Source organism: Caretta caretta, chromosome 22 (genome assembly GCF_965140235.1).
Source record: "Caretta caretta isolate rCarCar2 chromosome 22, rCarCar1.hap1, whole genome shotgun sequence".
In the NCBI taxonomy this organism is placed as follows: Eukaryota; Metazoa; Chordata; order Testudines; family Cheloniidae; genus Caretta; species Caretta caretta.
This window is the reverse complement of record NC_134227.1, coordinates 7,177,552-7,197,144: the sequence shown is the minus strand read 5'-3', so window position 1 is coordinate 7,197,144 and position 19,593 is coordinate 7,177,552. Positions and strand designations below refer to the sequence as shown.

General features: G+C 58.0%; 3 protein-coding genes across 10 annotated transcripts in view; 1 reads left to right on the top strand and 2 right to left on the bottom strand.

Moving 5' to 3' along the window:
* The window catches only part of DDX25 (DEAD-box helicase 25), a 56,468-nt gene extending 49,566 nt beyond the window's left edge, over positions 1–6,902 (bottom strand). The window contains exon 1 of the mRNA XM_048827610.2: positions 6,798–6,902. Within this exon, the coding sequence (XP_048683567.1) occupies positions 6,798–6,854 (57 nt within the window). The 5' untranslated portion in view covers positions 6,855–6,902. The remainder of the gene's footprint in view (positions 1–6,797) is intronic.
* Positions 6,903–7,320: 418 nt separating this feature from the next.
* On the top strand, positions 7,321–18,655 carry PUS3 (pseudouridine synthase 3). Of its 4 annotated transcripts, none has more exons than XM_048827213.2 (5): positions 7,321–8,576; positions 12,384–12,828; positions 14,940–15,508; positions 16,027–16,217; positions 16,342–18,655. In XM_048827213.2, the coding sequence occupies exons 2-5, from the start codon at positions 12,439–12,441 to the stop codon at positions 16,671–16,673; spliced, it is 1,482 nt and encodes a 493-aa protein (XP_048683170.1). In that variant the 5' UTR covers positions 7,321–8,576; positions 12,384–12,438; the 3' UTR covers positions 16,674–18,655. The 4 variants fall into 4 exon arrangements, with proteins under 4 accessions (XP_048683170.1, XP_048683173.1, XP_048683174.1 ...); XM_048827216.2 differs by having other exon boundaries at positions 7,321–8,657; XM_048827217.2 differs by lacking the exon at positions 7,321–8,576 and adding an exon at positions 8,670–8,795.
* Positions 9,634–19,590, bottom strand: HYLS1 (HYLS1 centriolar and ciliogenesis associated). 5 transcript variants are annotated; one of them, XM_048827225.2, is made up of 3 exons: positions 16,444–16,531; positions 15,692–15,808; positions 9,634–11,092 (listed from the first exon to the last, which is right to left on the bottom strand). In XM_048827225.2, the coding sequence occupies exon 3, from the start codon at positions 11,056–11,058 to the stop codon at positions 10,138–10,140; it is 921 nt and encodes a 306-aa protein (XP_048683182.1). In that variant the 5' UTR covers positions 11,059–11,092; positions 15,692–15,808; positions 16,444–16,531; the 3' UTR covers positions 9,634–10,137. The 5 variants fall into 5 exon arrangements, with proteins under 5 accessions (XP_048683182.1, XP_048683180.1, XP_074978283.1 ...); XM_048827223.2 differs by lacking the exon at positions 15,692–15,808 and adding an exon at positions 11,188–11,204; XM_075122182.1 differs by lacking the exons at positions 15,692–15,808; positions 16,444–16,531 and adding an exon at positions 19,568–19,590.
* Positions 19,591–19,593: the final 3 nt, after the last annotated feature.

Genomic DNA, 19,593 nt, shown 5'->3' with positions numbered 1-19,593 from the left:
AAGGCGGACGGGCTGAGGGGCAGTGAGGGGTCAGACGGTGGGGGACGGGGGGACAGAGGGTAATGGGGAAGGGGCAATGGGATTGAAGGCGGACGGGCTGAGGGGCAGTGAGGGGTCAGACGGTGGGGGGACGGGGGGACAGAGGGTAATGGGGAAGGGGCAATGGGGTTGAAGGCGGACGGGCTGAGGGGCAGTGAGGGGTCAGACGGTGGGGGGACGGGGGGTAACGGGGGAGGGGCAATGGGGTTGAAGGGGGCCGGGCTGAGGGGCAGTGAGGGGTCAGACGGTGGGGGGACGGGGGGTAACGGGGTTGAAGGCGGACGGGCTGAGGGGCAGTGAGGGGTCAGACGGTGGGGGGACGGGGGGTAATGGGGAAGGGGCAATGGGGTTGAAGGGGGATGGGGTGAGGGGGATTGAGGGGTCAGACGGTGGGGGGACGGGGGGTAACGGGGGAGGGGCAATGGGGTTGAAGGGGGACGGGCGGAGGGGCAGTGAGGGGTCAGACGGTGGGGGGACGGGGGGACAGAGGGTAACGGGGAAGGGGCAATGGGGTTGAAAGCGGACGGGGTGAGGGGGATTGAGGGGTCAGACGGTGGGGGGACGGGGGGTAACGGGGAAGGGGCAGTGGGGTTGAAGGCGGACGGGCTGAGGGGCAGTGAGGGGTCAGACGGTGGGGGGACGGGGGGACAGAGGGTAACGGGGAAGGGGCAATGGGGTTGAAGGGGACGGGCTGAGGGGGATTGAGGGGTCAGACGGTGGGGGGACGGAGGGTAACGGGGGAGGGGCAATGGGGTTGAAGGCGGACGGGCTGAGGGGCAGTGAGGGGTCAGACGGTGGGGGATGGGGGGACAGAGGATAATGGGGAAGGGGCAGTGGGGTTGAAGGCGGACGGGCTGAGGGGCAGTGAGGGGTCAGACGGTGGGGGACGGGGGGACAGAGGGTAACGGGGAAGGGGCAATGGGGTTGAAGGGGACGGGCTGAGGGGGATTGAGGGGTCAGACGGTGGGGGGACAGGGGGTAACGGGGGAGGGGCAATGGGGTTGAAGGGGGACGGGCGGAGGGGCAGTGAGGGGTCAGACGGTGGGGGGACGGGGGGTAACGGGGGAGGGGCAATGGGGTTGAAGGGGGACGGGCTGAGGGGCAGTGAGGGGTCAGATGGTGGGGGGACGGGGGGACAGAGGGTAACGGGGAAGGGGCAATGGGGTTGAAGGGGGACGGTGTGAGGGGGATTGAGGGGGATTGAGGGGGTCAGATGGTGGGGGGACGGGGGGACAGAGGGTAACGGGGAAGGGGCAATGGGGTTGAAGGGGGACGAGCTGAGGGGCAATGAGGGGACAGACGGTGGGGGGACGGAGGGACAGAGGGTAACGGGGGAGGGGCAATGGGGATGAAGGCGGACGGGCTGACGGGCAGTGAGGGGTCAGACGGTGGGAGGACGGGGGGTAATGGGGAAGGGGCAATGGGGTTGAAGGCGGACGGGCTGAGGGGCAGTGAGGGGTCAGATGGTGGGGGGATGGGGGAGACGGGGGGTAACGGGGGAGGGGCAATGGGGTTGAAGGCGGACGGGCTGAGGGGCAGTGAGGGGTCAGACGGTGGGGGGATGGGGGAGGGGCAATGGGGCTGAAGGCGGACGGGCGGAGGGGCAGTGAGGGGTCAGACGGTGGGGGGACGGGGGAGGGGCAATGGGGCTGAAGGCGGACGGGCGGAGGGGCAGTGAGGGGTCAGACGGTGGGGGGACGGGGGGGAGGGGCAATGGGGCTGAAGGGGGACGGGCGGAGGGGCAGTGAGGGGTCAGACGGTGGGGGCACGGGGGGGGCAATGGGGCTGAAGGCGGACGGGCGGAGGGGCAGTGAGGGGTCAGACGGTGGGGGACGGGGCGGACGGGGGAGGGGCAGTGAGGGGTCAGACGGTGGGGGGACGGGGGGACGGGGGAGGGGCAATGGGGTTGAAGGGGGACGGGCGGAGGGGTAGTGAGGGGTCAGACGGTGGGGGGATGGGGGGACGGGGGAGGGGCAATGGGGTTGCAGGCGGACGGGCGGAGGGGCAGTGAGGGGTCAGACGGTGGGGGGACGGGGGGACGGGGGAGGGGCAATGGGGTTGAAGGGGGACGGGCGGAGGGGCAGTGAGGGGTCAGACGGTGGGGGGACGGGGGGACGGGGGAGGGGCAATGGGGTTGCAGGCGGACGGGCGGAGGGGCAGTGAGGGGTCAGACGGTGGGGGGACGGGGGGACGGGGGAGGGGCAATGGGGTTGAAGGGGGACGGGCGGAGGGGCAGTGAGGGGTCAGACGGTGGGGGGACGGGGGAGGGGCAATGGGGTTGCAGGCGGACGGGCGGAGGGGCAGTGAGGGGTCAGACGGTGGGGGGACGGGGGGGGGCAATGGGGTTGAAGGGGGACGGGCGGAGGGGTAGTGAGGGGTCAGACGGTGGGGGGACGGGGGGACGGGGGAGGGGCAATGGGGTTGCAGGCGGACGGGCGGAGGGGCAGTGAGGGGTCAGACGGTGGGGGGACGGGGGAGGGGCAATGGGGCTGAAGGCGGACGGGCGGAGGGGCAGTGAGGGGTCAGACGGTGGGGGGACGGGGGGACGGAGGAGGGGCAATGGGGCTGAAGGGGGACGGGCGGAGGGGCAGTGAGGGGTCAGACGGTGGGGGGACGGGGGGTGACGGGGGAGGGGCAATGGGGTTGCAGGCGGACGGGCGGAGGGGCAGTGAGGGGTCAGACGGTGGGGGGACGGGGGAGGGGCAATGGGGCTGAAGGCGGACGGGCGGAGGGGCAGTGAGGGGTCAGACGGTGGGGGGACGGGGGGACGGAGGAGGGGCAATGGGGTTGAAGGCGGATGGGCGGAGGGGCAGTGAGGGGTCAGACGGTGGGGGGACGGGGAGGGGCAATGGGGTTGCAGGCGGACGGGCGGAGGGGCAGTGAGGGGTCAGACGGTGGGGGGACGGGGGAGGGGCAATGGGGCTGAAGGCGGACGGGCGGAGGGGCAGTGAGGGGTCAGACGGTGGGGGGACGGGGGAGGGGCAATGGGGCTGAAGGGGGACGGGCGGAGGGGCAGTGAGGGGTCAGACGGTGGGGGACGGGGGGGATGGGGGAGGGGCAGTGAGGGGTCAGACGGTGGGGGGACGGGGGGACGGGGGAGGGGCAATGGGGCTGAAGGGGGACGGGCGGAGGGGCAGTGAGGGGTCAGACGGGGGGGACGGGGGAGGGGCAATGGGGTTGCAGGCGGACGGGCGGAGGGGCAGTGAGGGGTCAGACGGTGGGGGACGGGGGGGGCAGTGAGGGGTCAGACGGTGGGGGGACGGGGGGACGGGGGAGGGGCAATGGGGCTGAAGGGGGACGGGCGGAGGGGCAGTGAGGGGTCAGACGGTGGGGGGACGGGGGAGGGGCAATGGGGCTGAAGGGGGACGGGCGGAGGGGCAGTGAGGGGTCAGACGGTGGGGGACGGGGGGGACGGGGGAGGGGCAATGGGGCTGAAGGGGGACGGGCGGAGGGGCAGTGAGGGGTCAGACGGTGGGGGACGGGGGGGATGGGGGAGGGGCAGTGAGGGGTCAGACGGTGGGGGGACGGGGGGACGGGGGAGGGGCAATGGGGCTGAAGGGGGACGGGCGGAGGGGCAGTGAGGGGTCAGACGGGGGGGACGGGGGAGGGGCAATGGGGTTGCAGGCGGACGGGCGGAGGGGCAGTGAGGGGTCAGACGGTGGGGGACGGGGGGGACGGGGGAGGGGCAGTGAGGGGTCAGACGGTGGGGGGACGGGGGGACAGGGGAGGGGCAATGGGGCTGAAAGGGGACGGGCGGAGGGGCAGTGAGGGGTCAGACGGTGGGGGGACGGGGGAGGGGCAATGGGGCTGAAGGGGGACGGGCGGAGGGGCAGTGAGGGGTCAGACGGTGGGGGGACGGGGGAGGGGCAATGGGGCTGAAGGGGGACGAGCTGAGGGGCAATGAGGGGACAGACGGTGGGGGGACGGAGGGACAGAGGGTAACGGGGGAGGGGCAATGGGGATGAAGGCGGACGGGCTGAGGGGCAGTGAGGGGTCAGATGGTGGGGGGATGGGGGAGACGGGGGGTAACGGGGGAGGGGCAATGGGGTTGAAGGCGGACGGGCTGAGGGGCAGTGAGGGGTCAGACGGTGGGGGGATGGGGGAGGGGCAATGGGGCTGAAGGCGGACGGGCGGAGGGGCAGTGAGGGGTCAGACGGTGGGGGCACGGGGGGGGCAATGGGGCTGAAGGCGGACGGGCGGAGGGGCAGTGAGGGGTCAGACGGTGGGGGACGGGGCGGACGGGGGAGGGGCAATGGGGTTGAAGGCGGACGGGCGGAGGGGCAGTGAGGGGTCAGACGGTGGGGGGACGGGGGGATGGGGGAGGGGCAATGGGGTTGAAGGGGGACGGGCGGAGGGGTAGTGAGGGGTCAGACGGTGGGGGGACGGGGGGACGGGGGAGGGGCAATGGGGTGCAGGCGGACGGGCGGAGGGGCAGTGAGGGGTCAGACGGTGGGGGGACGGGGGGACGGCGAAGGGGCAATGGGGCTGAAGGGGGACGGGCGGACGGGCGGAGGGGCAGTGAGGGGTCAGACGGTGGGGGGACGGGGGGGACGGGGGAGGGGCAATGGGGTTGAAGGGGGACGGGCGGAGGGGCAGTGAGGGGTCAGACGGTGGGGGGACGGGGGGGGACGGGGGAGGGGCAATGGGGCTGAAGGGGGACGGGCGGAGGGGCAGTGAGGGGTCAGACGGGGGGGGACGGGGGAGGGGCAGTGAGGGGTCAGACGGGGGGGACGGGGGGGGACGGGGGAGGGGCAATGGGGCTGAAGGGGGACGGGCGGAGGGGCAGTGAGGGGGACAGGGCGGGTAACGGCGAAGGGGCAATGGGGTTGCAGGCGGACGGGCGGAGGGGCAGTGAGGGGTCAGACGGGGGGGGACGGGGGGACGGGGGAGGGGCAATGGGGTTGAAGGGGGACGGGCGGAGGGGCAGTGAGGGGTCAGACGGTGGGGGGACGGGGGGGACGGGGGAGGGGCAATGGGGCTGAAGGGGGACGGGCGGAGGGGCAGTGAGGGGTCAGACGGTGGGAGGACGGGGGGACGGCGAAGGGGCAATGGGGCTGAAGGGGGACGGGCGGACGGGCGGAGGGGCAGTGAGGGGTCAGACGGGGGGGGACGGGGGGACGGGGGAGGGGCAATGGGGCTGAAGGCGGACGGGCGGAGGGGCAGTGAGGGGTCAGACGGTGGGGGCACGGGGGGGGCAATGGGGCTGAAGGCGGACGGGCGGAGGGGCAGTGAGGGGTCAGACGGTGGGGGACGGGGCGGACGGGGGAGGGGCAATGGGGTTGAAGGCGGACGGGCGGAGGGGCAGTGAGGGGTCAGACGGTGGGGGGACGGGGGGATGGGGGAGGGGCAATGGGGTTGAAGGGGGACGGGCGGAGGGGTAGTGAGGGGTCAGACGGTGGGGGGACGGGGGGACGGGGGAGGGGCAATGGGGTGCAGGCGGACGGGCGGAGGGGCAGTGAGGGGTCAGACGGTGGGGGGACGGGGGGACGGCGAAGGGGCAATGGGGCTGAAGGGGGACGGGCGGACGGGCGGAGGGGCAGTGAGGGGTCAGACGGTGGGGGGACGGGGGGGACGGGGGAGGGGCAATGGGGTTGAAGGGGGACGGGCGGAGGGGCAGTGAGGGGTCAGACGGTGGGGGGATGGGGGGGACGGGGGAGGGGCAATGGGGCTGAAGGGGGACGGGCGGAGGGGCAGTGAGGGGTCAGACGGGGGGGACGGGGGAGGGGCAGTGAGGGGTCAGACGGGGGGGACGGGGGGGGACGGGGGAGGGGCAATGGGGCTGAAGGGGGACGGGCGGAGGGGCAGTGAGGGGGACAGGGCGGGTAACGGCGAAGGGGCAATGGGGTTGCAGGCGGACGGGCGGAGGGGCAGTGAGGGGTCAGACGGGGGGGGGACGGGGGGACGGGGGAGGGGCAATGGGGTTGAAGGGGGACGGGCGGAGGGGCAGTGAGGGGTCAGACGGTGGGAGGACGGGGGGACGGCGAAGGGGCAATGGGGCTGAAGGGGGACGGGCGGACGGGCGGAGGGGCAGTGAGGGGTCAGACGGGGGGGGACGGGGGGACGGGGGAGGGGCAATGGGGCTGAAGGGGGACGGGCGGAGGGGCAGTGAGGGGTCAGACGGGGGGGGACGGGGGGACGGGGGAGGGGCAATGGGGCTGAAGGGGGACGGGCGGAGGGGCAGTGAGGGGTCAGACGGTGGGGGGACGGGGGGACGGGGGAGGGGCAATGGGGCTGAAGGGGGACGGGCGGAGGGGCAGTGAGGGGTCAGACGGTGGGGGGACGGGGGGACGGGGGAGGGGCAATGGGGCTGAAGGGGGACGGGCGGAGGGGCAGTGAGGGGTCAGACGGTGGGAGGACGGGGGGACGGCGAAGGGGCAATGGGGCTGAAGGGGGACGGGCGGACGGGCGGAGGGGCAGTGAGGGGTCAGACGGGGGGGGACGGGGGGACGGGGGAGGGGCAATGGGGCTGAAGGGGGACGGGCGGAGGGGCAGTGAGGGGTCAGACGGGGGGGGACGGGGGGACGGGGGAGGGGCAATGGGGCTGAAGGGGGACGGGCGGAGGGGCAGTGAGGGGTCAGACGGTGGGGGGACGGGGGGACGGGGGAGGGGCAATGGGGCTGAAGGGGGACGGGCGGACGGGCGGAGGGGCAGTGAGGGGGACAGGGCGGGGGACGGCGAAGGGGCAATGGGGTTGAAGGGGCCGGGCTGACGGGCGCGGAGGCGGAGGTGTCCGGCGGGGCCGGGCCGGCCCCACTCACGCTGTGCGCCAGGCAGGCGGCGTCGCGCTCGGAGCAGCCGCGCTCCGGGGAGCCCATGGCCGCCCCGCGCCGCCCCGCGCCCGGCCGTTAGAGGCGCCGAGAGCGGAACGGCCTTCGCGCCGGCGGGGGCTGGGGGGGGTCATGAATATTCATGAGGGCGGGGCGAGGGCGAGCACCAGCGAAGCGGGGGGAGGAGAGAAGCCCTCCGTGGGGGGGCGGGAGTGCCGTGCTGTTGGGCCCCCCCAGCGCAGGAAGCGGGTCCCCTGTCCTGCCCCACCTTGACCTGTCCCAAGGGGCGGGGAGTCCCAGACCCACCGCCACCCCAGGGTGTGAGGGGGGGGTGTCCCAAGGTGTGAGGTGAGGAGTTCTCTGCCCCTCCCCACCCCACCCCAGGGCGTGAGGGGGGGTCCCAAGGTGTGAGGTGAGGAGTTCTCTGCCCCTCCCCACCCCACCCCAGGGCGTGAGGGGGGGGGTGTCCCAAGGTGTGAGGTGAGTTCTCTGCCCCTCCCCACCCCACCCCAGGGCGTGAGAGGGGGTCCCAAGGTGTGAGGTGAGGAGTTCTCTGCCCCTCCCCACCCCACCCCAGGGCGTGAGGGGGGGGGGTCCCAAGGTGTGAGGTGAGGAGTTCTCTGCCCCTCCCCACCCCACCCCCGGGTGTGAGGATGTTGCCTGCCCGCCCCCACCTCTCTTTCTCCCTGCCCCACTGCAGCCAAGGCCGGGGCTCTCTGGGCAAGGAAGCAATGGCCAAATGGACAGATCTGATGGGTGTGGCATGCCCCCCCGCTCTGAGAGCCACTGCCCATGTACCCCATTCTCACACCCACACAAAGTCCACAAACCCTCTGCACTTCATCCTCACCAGCTACGCTGGACTTGGTGGCTAAAATTTCAAAGGAAAAAGCAGCAGAGCGAAGACAGGAGAATGAGTTCCTGTAGCTTGAAGCTGAAGGTACCCGCACCTGCTCCTCCATTTCAAAAATGTTCAAGGCAAAGGCAGGGTTCTTATGTTCCCCACAACTTGGTTGCACCATCAGTGATAAAACTGCTCTCCATCTGCACCCCCATGGTAAAGATGATGAATGCTACAACCTGTGGAGTGATAGCTTGAGCCATGGGAGGCAGTTACTGCATAGAAGCGGGAGTCATCATAGCTCGTTTCTAACCCCGGCTCTGCCATCGATTGCCTGTGTGGCCTTCCTTGGACAAGTCACTCGGGCCTGGTGTTCAGAGGCTCTCACTATCCCACGGGAGTCATCGGTACCTCTGAAAATCAGGCCTGAAAGCTCCACCCTTGCTTGGGAACGATATGACTTTGCCTGCCTTCGTACATCGCTCTTTTGTCTACGGCTGAAAAGCACAGTCAGTGCCAAGCGTGACGAATCGTTAAAAGTGTCTCTCCCCTTTACAGCAGTGGCTGGCTCCAGGGGCCCCTCTGAAAGAGGGTTTCACACGGACACCATGGTGATTATTTGTAAACGTCCCCCTGAGAAGAGCAAAGACGCCACCAACGCTTCCTGAAAGCAGCACAAAATTGCGGGGGTCTCCCTGCGGATGAGGGAGAGTCTGCCCGTGCAGCGTTCACACCGCAGGCAGCCCCCGTGAGCCCCTCGCTGGACGGGGGGGGGGGGCCAGTGTGGACCACGTGGTGCCGGAACTACATTTCCCATGACTCGCCTGGGAGTGGAAAGGTCATTTCCGGCGGGGAACGCAGAAAGCAGCGCGCACGTGACTACGGCGTCCTGGCCCTTCCCGGGAGTGTCAGGCCGGTCTGCTGTAGAGGTAGGCGCGCGGGACAGGTGCCACGTTGCAGGGCTCACTCGCCTCTCGGGGACGTTGCTTTGCCTGGCACGGGGTCACTTGGTAATGCAGGCTTCTCCCTCTTCGATCCCGCCAGGGAGGGAATGGGGCAGGCTTCACTGAGCATGTGGGGCCAGGCTGGAAACCCTCGCTCTCCCCCTTGGGCCTCCCTGCAGTTCGGTCCAAGGCAGCATGAGACCGGTAACAATCGCCCCTCGGGAAGTGCAGTGGCAGCAGTAGCGAGCGAACAGCCTCTAGCTGTAAAGGAGACGGGGGTGCGGGGGAAGAGGGTATTCTTAGCGAGCGATCTTCCACTACAAGGATCTGTTTCTTGGTTGGGGGAAAAGTCAGGGCCTGGCAGGTCTAGAGGCCTTGTCTTTCACAGTAGGTGGCTGAGGGATGTGATATTTCTGCTGGGTTGGGAAGGGCTTTCTTGACTTTAGTACATTGGATGTGCATGTTTGTCCTAAATAACACACAGTTCTATGGCACTCTGTGCTTGCTCAGCATTTTACAATGCAGTGTAAGACTCAGTATCCCTGTCTTACAGATGGGGAAACTGAGGCCCAGAGTCATACATCAAGTCAGTGGCAGAGCTAGAACCTAGATTTCCCCACTTCGTTGTTCCATCTTTTGAACCATGTAGTACTCCAGAACATTGGATAGATGCATTTTATACAATGAAATAAATATATTAAAGTTCTAACCCCTTCCATCCCAGAGGATCCTAAAGAGCTTTATAGATAGACAAATTATTCTTGTATTGGTTGATCAAGGACACCATGGCAAATGCTTCTATTTACAGAAAGTGCCTTGGCAACTTAAAGTGGCCGACAGCTCTCTCTAAAAAATACAATACAAAAGCCTCATGGAGGCACTCCAGTGCCACTTTTGGTGACAAAACTCTGCAGTGTAGACAAGGCCTACGAATGTACACGCATACACAAATGCATGGAATAGTTTAACAGGTCTAGGGTAAGTAAATTCTATCTTAAGCTAATCAGAAGTGTTTCGAATGAATCCATGGAACTACAGCAGATCCTTTCACGCACTTTATTAAAAGAAATGCATAACCCAGAAGCCATAAAAAAACCAGCATCACAGCAATTCATCCACAGGAGCAAGAGCAAATAAAAAGGGAAAAAAATAGAAATAGTGATATTGATTATTCCCCTAAGCATAGATTCCTGTAGGTTGATTGTTTTCATTATATCTACTTTGAGCAGCTTCTGCTACAGTAGTCTCCTCAAGGAGAAGCTCTGTGGGTCTTGCTAACAGGAAGGCAACTGGCATGCAACTGATGTGCTTCAATACAAGTATTCAAGAAGCTGGGCAGGTAAAGTTGTTTTCTACCACAATCAACCACCTTTGTCTAGGAGCACAAATGAGATTTTAGAGTCAACTTGACTTATTCAGGGTCTCTAGGAGGAGGAACAAACGACGCAGAATAATGCAATGTGCCTGTGCAGAGCAGGTAGATCTTTGATTGGCACTAAGGGATGGATGGTCCTGTGGATGGGGGCTGAAGAGAGACTCTAGATAACTATGAAGGAAAGGAGCTCTTCCTGGGAATGAGGCCATTTGCCAGGTCACAGCGCACCCCCCAGCGCAGGGCAGATCTCTTCTTTTCTGTAGGCACCAGATAGTTGTTGGGGACATAGATGTGTTGAGACCTGGTTGGGAGGTCAGGCTTGTAGAGCATCTGTTCTCGGATGCCCCAGCGCAATTCCTTCCTGTGATCCTCCCCTGGTATCCGGAATGACTCCCAGTCCCGCTTGTACTCAAAGTACCGGGCTACCCGGTCAATCTTCCCACGATTACGGCCTTGCTGCTCTAATCTTGGAGGAATGAAGGATTTAGGTTGTCCAGCCATAATCAAGTCTTGTTCATAAACTGGAGAGCCCTGACCATGGCAATCCTTCAGAAGAAATGGGGGGTCTCCATGAGAGCCACTGCGATGAGGAAGATCAAAGTAAAACTTTCTATGGGAACTGTGGTTCGGCTCGCTTTCCACCTCTGATGCAGTGTCTTCCTGGTGGGGGTGTAGATGGAGCAGTCTGTGTCTCAGGTCTGAGGTCTCAGGGTCACTTTCAGCACTGGTTTCTGGTTCACTGGTGACAGACTCATCAGACACGTGTACCTCTCCATCAGGCATCCGCCTCAGAACTTTCCTCTTCATCACTGGCTTTCTGGGTCCTCTAAGTCCCTCCGAGAGGGTCTCTGGTTGCATGCTGTGTTCTGCCTGGTGGTGCCGCATCAACAGATGAAGAGATGGCCTGATCCCAGAAGTCACAGATGCTTTACTGTAGGGGTCATACTGAGTTGGAGCATAGGTTCCTCTCCGGCTATCTCCATCTCCTTGCTCTGCGCAAAGTTGGGTAAAGGCCATAGCAGCTGCTGCCATCCGCTCTTTATGGTTCATAGTGGCCCATCTATACTGATCTGGTCCTATCAGTGCCTCCATGATTTCACCTGGGCTGGACTGATTGTCACTTATTCTGTAAGAGTAAATTGTAATTAAGTTCTTAGTACATCTGAACTGATAGATACAAAAGATACTTAGAACATTAAAATCAGACTCTAGACCACTTACCAGTGACCATCTGAAAGCTAAAAAGGAATTTAAACAAATGAGTAAGAGCTAGTGAAACTGAAAAGAGTAGAGCAATGAGAATCCTGTATGGATTCCCAAATTTACCCTTCACTTTGAATGGTACTTCCCTACAGATGCTTTTATGTCAGATGCAGACAAATAGCACCTATAGTGTAGTGTCATGCCCCAGTGTCCCTTTTGAAGCAAATATTAGAATTGTGCCATATAAAAATTTGCAGTGATATTCAAACAGCAAAGGGGTAACTGCTATGGGTTAGTTGTCCTAGCGCAAGGGACAGTTACAAAGGTAATAGCTAAGTATGAAGCAGAATAAGATTAACTCTTTGGTTTTGTCTAAAGTGGAGAGGGGCGGGGAGGGGGTATTAGTAACTTTTTCTAGTGTGATTCTGCCTTGTGTGAGCAAGGACAGTTTATTTACTAGCTGTGCTGACTCCAATGGGGCACCCTAGAAACGTTTTACTAGCACAGATAATGGAAAGGCCCACCCGTGGAAGGTCACCTTGATACCAGATACCTAAGGCAAAGCTGGAGCCTGTAGTTGAATTGAATACTATGAGACTTCAGTCCATAGTAGAAGCCAAGCTAGGGAACATTTAGGCTGAAATTTTCAAAGTCACCTCGGGGATTCACATTAATTCTACGAGCAACTGGGCACCGAATCCATTAGACAGCTTTGAAAACTTGAGCTTTAATAATGTCAAAAGAAGCTATTTTGAAGGAAAGACGACATAACAGATGGTTCCGTAAGACTAACAGGCATTAACAAGTTGCCTCACATGCCGATGCTAGCAGAGCAGGGGCTGATGAAAATGAGGATTGTTGCTTGGCAGCTCTGTACAGGATCCCAAAAAGACTACATGAAAGCTTGGTATAGATGTGACTGGGCCTACACAGTAGATCTGATATAACAAGTAAATGGAATGAGGGACATGAGATTAGAAGTGTTGAAAGGATTAATTACACTGAGTAAGGAAAAGCTGTCACAGCTAAGCCCAGCAACCCATATGGTAGGTCAGAACATGGGATATGCAAGGCACTGAGGAATGTTAGAAGGCCAAAGCCAGTACGTGAAGTAAATTCTCAGATGGGTAAATGCCAGAGGCAGATTTATACTAAATCTAATAGGAAGTAAAGAGACACTCAGACTTGCTAATCTCCTTACTCTTCTTCTGCAGACACTGAGGCGCTACCAACGGATCCCAACCGGGATAGTTCACCGGAATTTTCAGTATGGCAGACCGGGGTATGGAGAAAGATAAAGGAGAGGGACTACTGAAAAGGGTGCAGGAACTGGAGGAAGAAGTGAAGAGACTGCAAGAGAAACTCTTGGAGGGCAAGGAGGGCACTGACATAAAAAGGAACCCTTCAGCACTGGGGAAAACTAAGAAACGCCAGCAGCGGCCATTTGATTTTAGTGCCTATGGCCGGAGACACGTGGCACTAAAGATTGCCTACCTGGGCTGGGGATACCAGGGTTTTGCCAGCCAGGAGAACACCAACAACACCATTGAAGAAAAACTGTTTGAGGCGCTAAGCAAGACCCGGCTGGTAGACAATAGGCAGACTTCCAATTATCATCGCTGTGGACGGACAGACAAGGGGGTCAGTGCATTTGGACAGGTCAGTACCCAAGGCTGCAAGTTCTCCCAGCTCTTGCAGCTATGAGAGATTCTGCCTTAATTATGCTGTGAAATCTAGGTGGAGGGCATATAGTCCTCTAGGATAATTCAACAGGCTTTATTCAACCCAGTGTTGAGCACGGAGGATAAGAACATTGTCCCAGTCTTTAAAAAGATACTAATTTTTCCCCTCTGATCTGAAAATGAACATGGTAAGAAGCATTTCTAGTATGTAAAAGGACACTCAGCAAAGAGAGCCCATAGTTAACTTTGTGCTCAGCAATGCATTTAGTCAGCAATTCACAATGGACATGAATGATGGATGACACTTAGGGCTTGTCTACTCAGTGAAGCTAGTGTGAAATAAGTGAGGGTATGACTTCAAAATTCAGTGCTCTTCTGTACTAACTCGCCACATGGACACTCACTCAGCACACAGGCACTCTTATTGTGGAGTAAGAGCATCCATTCTGGAAGCAATGGCAGAATAGCTATTCTTGGCTATTTCCCCTTGTAGACAAGCCATTAGCGTGAAACTTAGAACAATGCTAAGCAAAATTACAACTGCACCAAGTGTCCCAAAGAGTCATTAAGACATGTTGTTGACTTGGTTAAATTTTTATTCCTTTAAAAACAAATGAAAAAACCCCTCTTGAAACTAATGAGAATGGTCTCCAGTTGACTTAGGTCTTGTCTGCATACTGCTTTTGTACTGGTTAACTATGGTTAGGAGTGTGGGGTTCTTAATTAAGTAGTAAACTCAGGATAACCCCTAGCATGGAGGCAGTTTTACCAGTATAGCTATTCTGCTAGAGCAGGGATGGGCAAACTTTTTGGCCCGAAGGCCACATTGGGGTTGCAAAACAGTATGGAGGGCCGGGTAGGGAAGGCTGTGCCTCCGCAAACAACCTGTCTGCCGCCCCCTCCCACTTCCTGTCCCCAACCTATCTGTCCGTCCCCCCACCTTGTCCCCTGACTGCCCCCCCCCCCGCCCAGGACCCTACCCCCTATCCAACAATCACACCCCCCCCCATCCAACTGGCCCCTGTCCCTTGACTTCCCCCCCAGGATCTCCGGCCCCTTATGCAAACCACCCCCACCCCTTATCACACCGCTCAAAGCGGCAGGACAGGCTTATTGGAAAGCCTGGGAGGTGAGCGGGCACAAGCCACGCAGTGGCGTGGCTGTGGGGGGGGGCCAGGGGTAGCCTCCCCAGCCTGGAGCTCAGGGGCCGGGCAGGACAGTCGCATGGGCCAGATGTGGCCCACGGGCCGTATTTTGCCCACCTCTGTGCTAGAGAAGGCAAGTAAGCACCTTTATACCAATATGATTACATCAATGCTGGGCCAGCTGTACTGCTTTAACAATATTGGTAAAGGTATAGTACAACTGTGTTTAGACAGGGCTTTAGTCTCACTGTACACTTCAGCCGGAACACAACAGGATACTATATCAGTGGGTAAAAGCCCCACTTCTGTCAGTGGTTTGACCTCAAACCGTCTCGATAAGGGCCAAAAGCAGTTTGTTTGCATGTAGACTAGCCATGATCTACCAATAAGTTGATCTGACGCCAGTGGACAACTGTCTGTATAAACCATCACAAATTGGCACCCTTGTTGAGGTTAAGCAGTAAGTTAGCCATGGAACTGAACTAAGTTGCCATCTGAGCTGTAGCTCACAAAAGCCTATGCTCAAATAAATTGGTTAGTCTCTAAGGTGCCACAAGTCCTCCTTTTCTTTTTGCAAATACAGACTAACACGGCTGCTGCTCTGAAACCTGTCATCTGTGAGTGTGTTTCCTCCAGGTCAAGGTTGAAAGTATTCTAAGATACCTATATATTCCATGGATTACTAGGACTTTGAGGGCTGTTAGTCTATCACCAAATCAATAACAGTGCAGCAAACTGTTAGCTCACTCCAACCACCGCCAGCAGCTGTAATTATATACCCTTCAATAGGGACTACTGGTAGGTCCAGTTATTAAAGCAAACCAGAAGATCAGTGTCTCTTCCAGAGGTCTTGAATGTGTTTGTTTTAAAACTGAGTAATTGGAAGCTTGCTTTGCCTATCTTGAGGGAGTCGGAGTGTAATCCCCTTTTTCCAATCCTACAGGTGATTTCCCTGGACCTTCGCTCAAGCCTTTCAGAGGGAAAGAAAGTGAATGGTCATGAGGGTGGCTTGGAAAACAAAACCAGTAGTCCTGCCAACGAAATCCGCTACACCCATATCCTAAATCGGGTGCTCCCTCCCGACATACGTGTGTTGGCCTGGGCCCCTGTAGAACCCAGCTTCAGTGCTAGATTCAGCTGCCTCAAGAGGACCTATCGCTATTTTTTCCCTCATGCAGATTTAGATGTGGCCCTCATGAATGCTGCAGCACAAAAATACGTGGGGACCCATGACTTCCGGAACTTGTGCAAAATGGACGTAGCGAATGGAGTGACAAACTTCCAAAGGACTATTCTCACTGCACAGGTGCAGCTGGTGGATAGAGGAGGGGAAACTGGGCTACAGGACCCTTTCCAACTGTACCAGTTTGAAGTCACAGGCCAGGCATTCCTCTATCATCAAGTCCGTTGCATGATGGCAATCCTCTTACTAATTGGACAGAGGATGGAGAATCCGGAGATTATTGATGAGCTATTGGATGTAGAGAAGAACCCTCGAAAACCACAGTACAGGCAAGAATTATGATGAATCCTCAGAATTTCATCTCAAATTTATGCATCTTAGTCCCTGTTTCTGAATCTAGCGCCATAAGTGCCCCGCCACGCTTCCTATCAGCATCCAAGCAGCCTGTCACTATCAGTCCTAGAGTGAGATGGAAGACAGTACTTCCAGTGTCAGCCTGTTACTTAACGTACCCTCTTCATCTTCAAAGCATGCCCTTGAGAAACTACTTTTCCTGTTGTCTCAGTGTTTAAGCTTTGGCTCTTCAGGCAAGGAACATGAAATTCTTGATGAGTCTTATTCCTTAGGACCTAGTAAAAATGTAAGGTTCAATGAGCTGCTGACTTGACAGCTCTTATACAAGATAGCAGTGAGCTAGTCATAGTCTTTTCCACTGAAATCAGTGCCATCACATTGGATCTGCAGTCTTGTGTTCTAGGTTTTTCCCAAGTCACTGCATTTTGTTTTAACTTCCTGCTGACTGTGCCTGTGTACAGTTAGGTAATGTCTCGTCCTTTCCTCTCTGCAGCATGGCAGTGGAATTTCCTCTGGTTCTGTATGACTGCGAGTTTGAAAACATCCAGTGGATCTACGACCGAGAAGTTCAGGAGTTTAATGTTACTCACCTACAGCAACTCTGGGCCAATCATGCAGTCAAAACTCACATGTTATATAACATGTTACAGGGGCTAGACTCTGCTGTCATACCCCTAGGAACAGGTAGGAAAATTGTTCTGTAAGTATGCCTAACACATAGAAGTCATGTAGGGATAAAGGCTATTTCCTGAAATGAGTAGCCTGGGTTGTTTGAGAGATACCAGCATCTGACTTGTGTATGTTACAGGCCTAGAGAAGAACAGAATGGTCCTCTGGAGAGAGGTGAAGCCCCCAGTCCATAACCAGGTCAGCAGTTTCATCGAGGGGGTGAAGGCCCGCACTTACAAACCTTTGCTGGCTCGTCCCAAGTGCGAAGGCTTGGAGTCCCGGATTAATCACTTTGTGCGCAGGGGACGTATTGAGCTGCCACACTGCGGGGAGAAAGAGACTGGAGCAGACAAAGAGGAGCACCTAGAAACAAAGAGAGGCCACGGTGACACTGCAGAAAGAGATAGTGAGGCTCCAGGACAAGCTGCCAAGCGAGTCTGTGTGGACACAGAGTCCAAGAGCTCTAAATGAGAACTGGTCACGTGATAGCAGAAGCAGGACCATCTTTTGGGGGGGGGAGGAGAGTGGTCCCCTAGGATTTTAGGAAACAAAACATTTGGGGGTGGGAGGAAGGGCACAGAGGAGAGGAATCCTTTTTAAAGGTGCAATTCTGCACCTACTTTTTAAAAATATTAACTTCTAGGGGGCTGTTGAAATACGGTAATATAGTGCAGAGGTTCTCAAACAGGTCCATGGAACATGCTGGGCATATGGTACTTGTTTTGCCTCCTTTTTACCAGCTGCTAAAATGCATTAAAAGTAGCTAACATTGCTTTTCCATGCAAGCAATGGCTGTATTTGCCACAGGAATATCATGTGATTGAATGGAAGAAGTGGTGCCCCACGTAATTGAGGACAAGTGGTTGAAACAATATTAGTGTGATCCAGACTAGGAGAGTGAAAACGCCTACCCCTAGGGGGTAAACTGCTAGCTTACCTTCCGACTACACTGTTTAAGTGTGCAGGGCACTAGTGTGAGAACCACCATTATTTCCTTTCATCCCTCAATTTCTTCAGCCCTTTCATGCTGCACTTTCTGCTTAAGCACTTTGCACATGGAAGAGTTACAGCGTGAAACAGCTAGCACCCTGGCCAGGGTCCCTTTTCAGCCAGCTCCCTGGGTAAAGTGCTGTCTCGGGAACTGCTGCCAGGCTCCTGTTTGCTACACACAATGCATTTTGGTGGGTAGTACCCAAAAGTGGGAAGTATGGCAGGTGTCAGGATGCATAAGTACTTTGGAGGAACCCATGAATTTTGTAGGTTCCTTCCCCTTCATTCCTGCAGGCTTTATTTAGTTGAGGAAGGTAAGATACTTAGAGGCTACTAGGGTCACGGCTCTGTGGAAGTGTAAATGCTTTGGGTAACAGTGCTGATCATGGAGACTACCTCCAGGCACCTTAAAAGTGCCAGCATGAGACTAGGGAGCAAGGAAGTTTGAAAGAAAGTTAATTAAAAGAATCATGTCAGAAATAATCAGCTTTTTCTGGAAGCAAATAGGATACAATTTCAGATGAAACACTTGTCCCAATTACAAATAGTGTGGGATGGACAGCAGGAAAGACCGAGAAGGCTGGAGAAATTATTTTGGAAAAGAAGAGTCTGTACTGCAGGAGAAGAAATGAAAGGCAATAGTGGAATGGCCATGTCAGCATGTGACAATGTCTTAATTTCTGAATCAGATCATTAAACACTTTTCAGTTTTAAACTAAGGACTAATTTGGCAATCCAATGAATTTTACTAGTTGTTTCAAATGCTTTGTTTTTCCCTATGAAGGAAACAAGCACCTTTATGACATTGTAATTAAACTACAATTTTAGATGAGATGCACTGGAAGGAAATTGATGTGACTGTACAGAAAGTTCTGCCCACAATCCCAAAGGAGCGAGCCACAGTAATAACTAGTGAAAGGTATAATACCCAGTACTGGAGAAAGGTACCTACCACAGGCCCTCAACCCTGTCTTTAAAGGAATTTAGGCACCCATGCTCTAAGCAGTCTTGCAACTGCTTCCCTTCTTATACGCTCATAGAAACTAACATTGACATCAACAGGACTATGTTCATTTGAACTATGGCTTTTTCCTCAACTAGCTCAATCCTGCCCTAGGAGTACCAGCATCCTAGTATAGAGAGAGACTCTTGATTTCTCAGTGTTGGACTTCTTTACATTAGGCCACCTGTGGGGCAGTCCTACCCAGGAATGTGCATATGCCTTAAAACTACTCCAGCACTATGTTGGTTTGTTGAAAAGCTAAGTTTCATAACTCCTATAATTATAGGGCAACAGCCTGCTAGATTCAATCGCAGCATTTGATACCATGTTCAGGAGTGGAATGTCAGGTGTAGAGGAAAGTATAATTAAATATTTGTAGCAGTGGTTGAGTCTGGAACATCGGATGAAGCGAGCTGTAGCTCACGAAAGCTTGTACTCAAATAAATGGGTTAGTCTCTAAGGTGCCACAAGTCCTCCTTTTCTTTTTGCAGATACAGACTAACACGGCTGCTACCCTGAAGCCTGTTCAGCAACCTAAGTCTGTCAAGGGGAACAGTGCATGTTCTACCCACAACCCCCCTTTCAGAGGGTTTATTTCAGTGCTGTCAGTGCATAAAGTAATCTGTAGAGGACAAAATGGCTTAAGCATGCTAAGCTTGTGCTGGACGTTTTTCGCTATGAATAAACAGGCGGAGGAGGCCCTACCTTTGGCCCCATCCCCACCCCTCTTTAAAAAAATCTGCCCTGGATTTATGGGGACAAGTGGCTCTAACTCTGTGTCACTTCTGCCTTCCCGAGCTCGATAATTTCACGACCATCAGTCGCCAAGACCCTCGGATTAGGCTTCATAAGACGGCGGGAGGACAGCCAGCACCCCGCCGGAGCTACGGCTCAGGATCGGCGCCGGCCCCCTCTGAGCAGAGGGGCCCAGTCCCACCCGCGCGACAGAGACCCCCGGACATTAGAGCCTGGCGGGGGGGCGGATCGGGCCGGCCAGAGAGGCCGGGGCGGCGAGGCGCGCCGGTGTCCTCTCGTGAGGGCCGGGCCCGGGGCCTCGGCGGCGCCCCGGGAACCCCGGCGGGGTTGCAGTCAGGGGCAGGGCGCAGAGGAGGCCCGGCTCAGCGGGGGCCGGCCCGGGGCCCGCAGCAGCCCCCCGAGCCCGGTCGTGGCAGGCGGGACTCCGGTTCCAGGCCGCCGCTGCCGGGGCCCTGCCCGGGAGGGGCCCGGTGACCCGCCCCCCCCATACCTGTGCCGGCCCGAGAAACTCCAGGCCCCGTCCCCGCGCAACGACCGTTACCGGCTCCTGCCAACGGCCGGCAGCTGCCAACGTTTAAATCGCGGGGCGGGCCTTCCCCGAGGCCGCAAAACCCACCGTTCTCATTGGACCGCCCTCTGTTA

Bases quoted from the DNA above. Each gene is read 5' to 3' on its own strand.
- HYLS1 (XM_075122182.1), bottom strand. From the start codon at position 11,058: ATGGAGGCACTGATAGGACCAGATCAGTATAGATGGGCCACTATGAAC.
- PUS3 (XM_048827213.2), top strand. From the start codon at position 12,439: ATGGCAGACCGGGGTATGGAGAAAGATAAAGGAGAGGGACTACTGAAA. The intron at 15,509-16,026 runs GCAAGAATTATG...TCCTCTCTGCAG, and splicing joins CCTCGAAAACCACAGTACAG to CATGGCAGTGGAATTTCCTC. The intron at 16,218-16,341 runs GTAGGAAAATTG...TGTATGTTACAG, and splicing joins TGTCATACCCCTAGGAACAG to GCCTAGAGAAGAACAGAATG.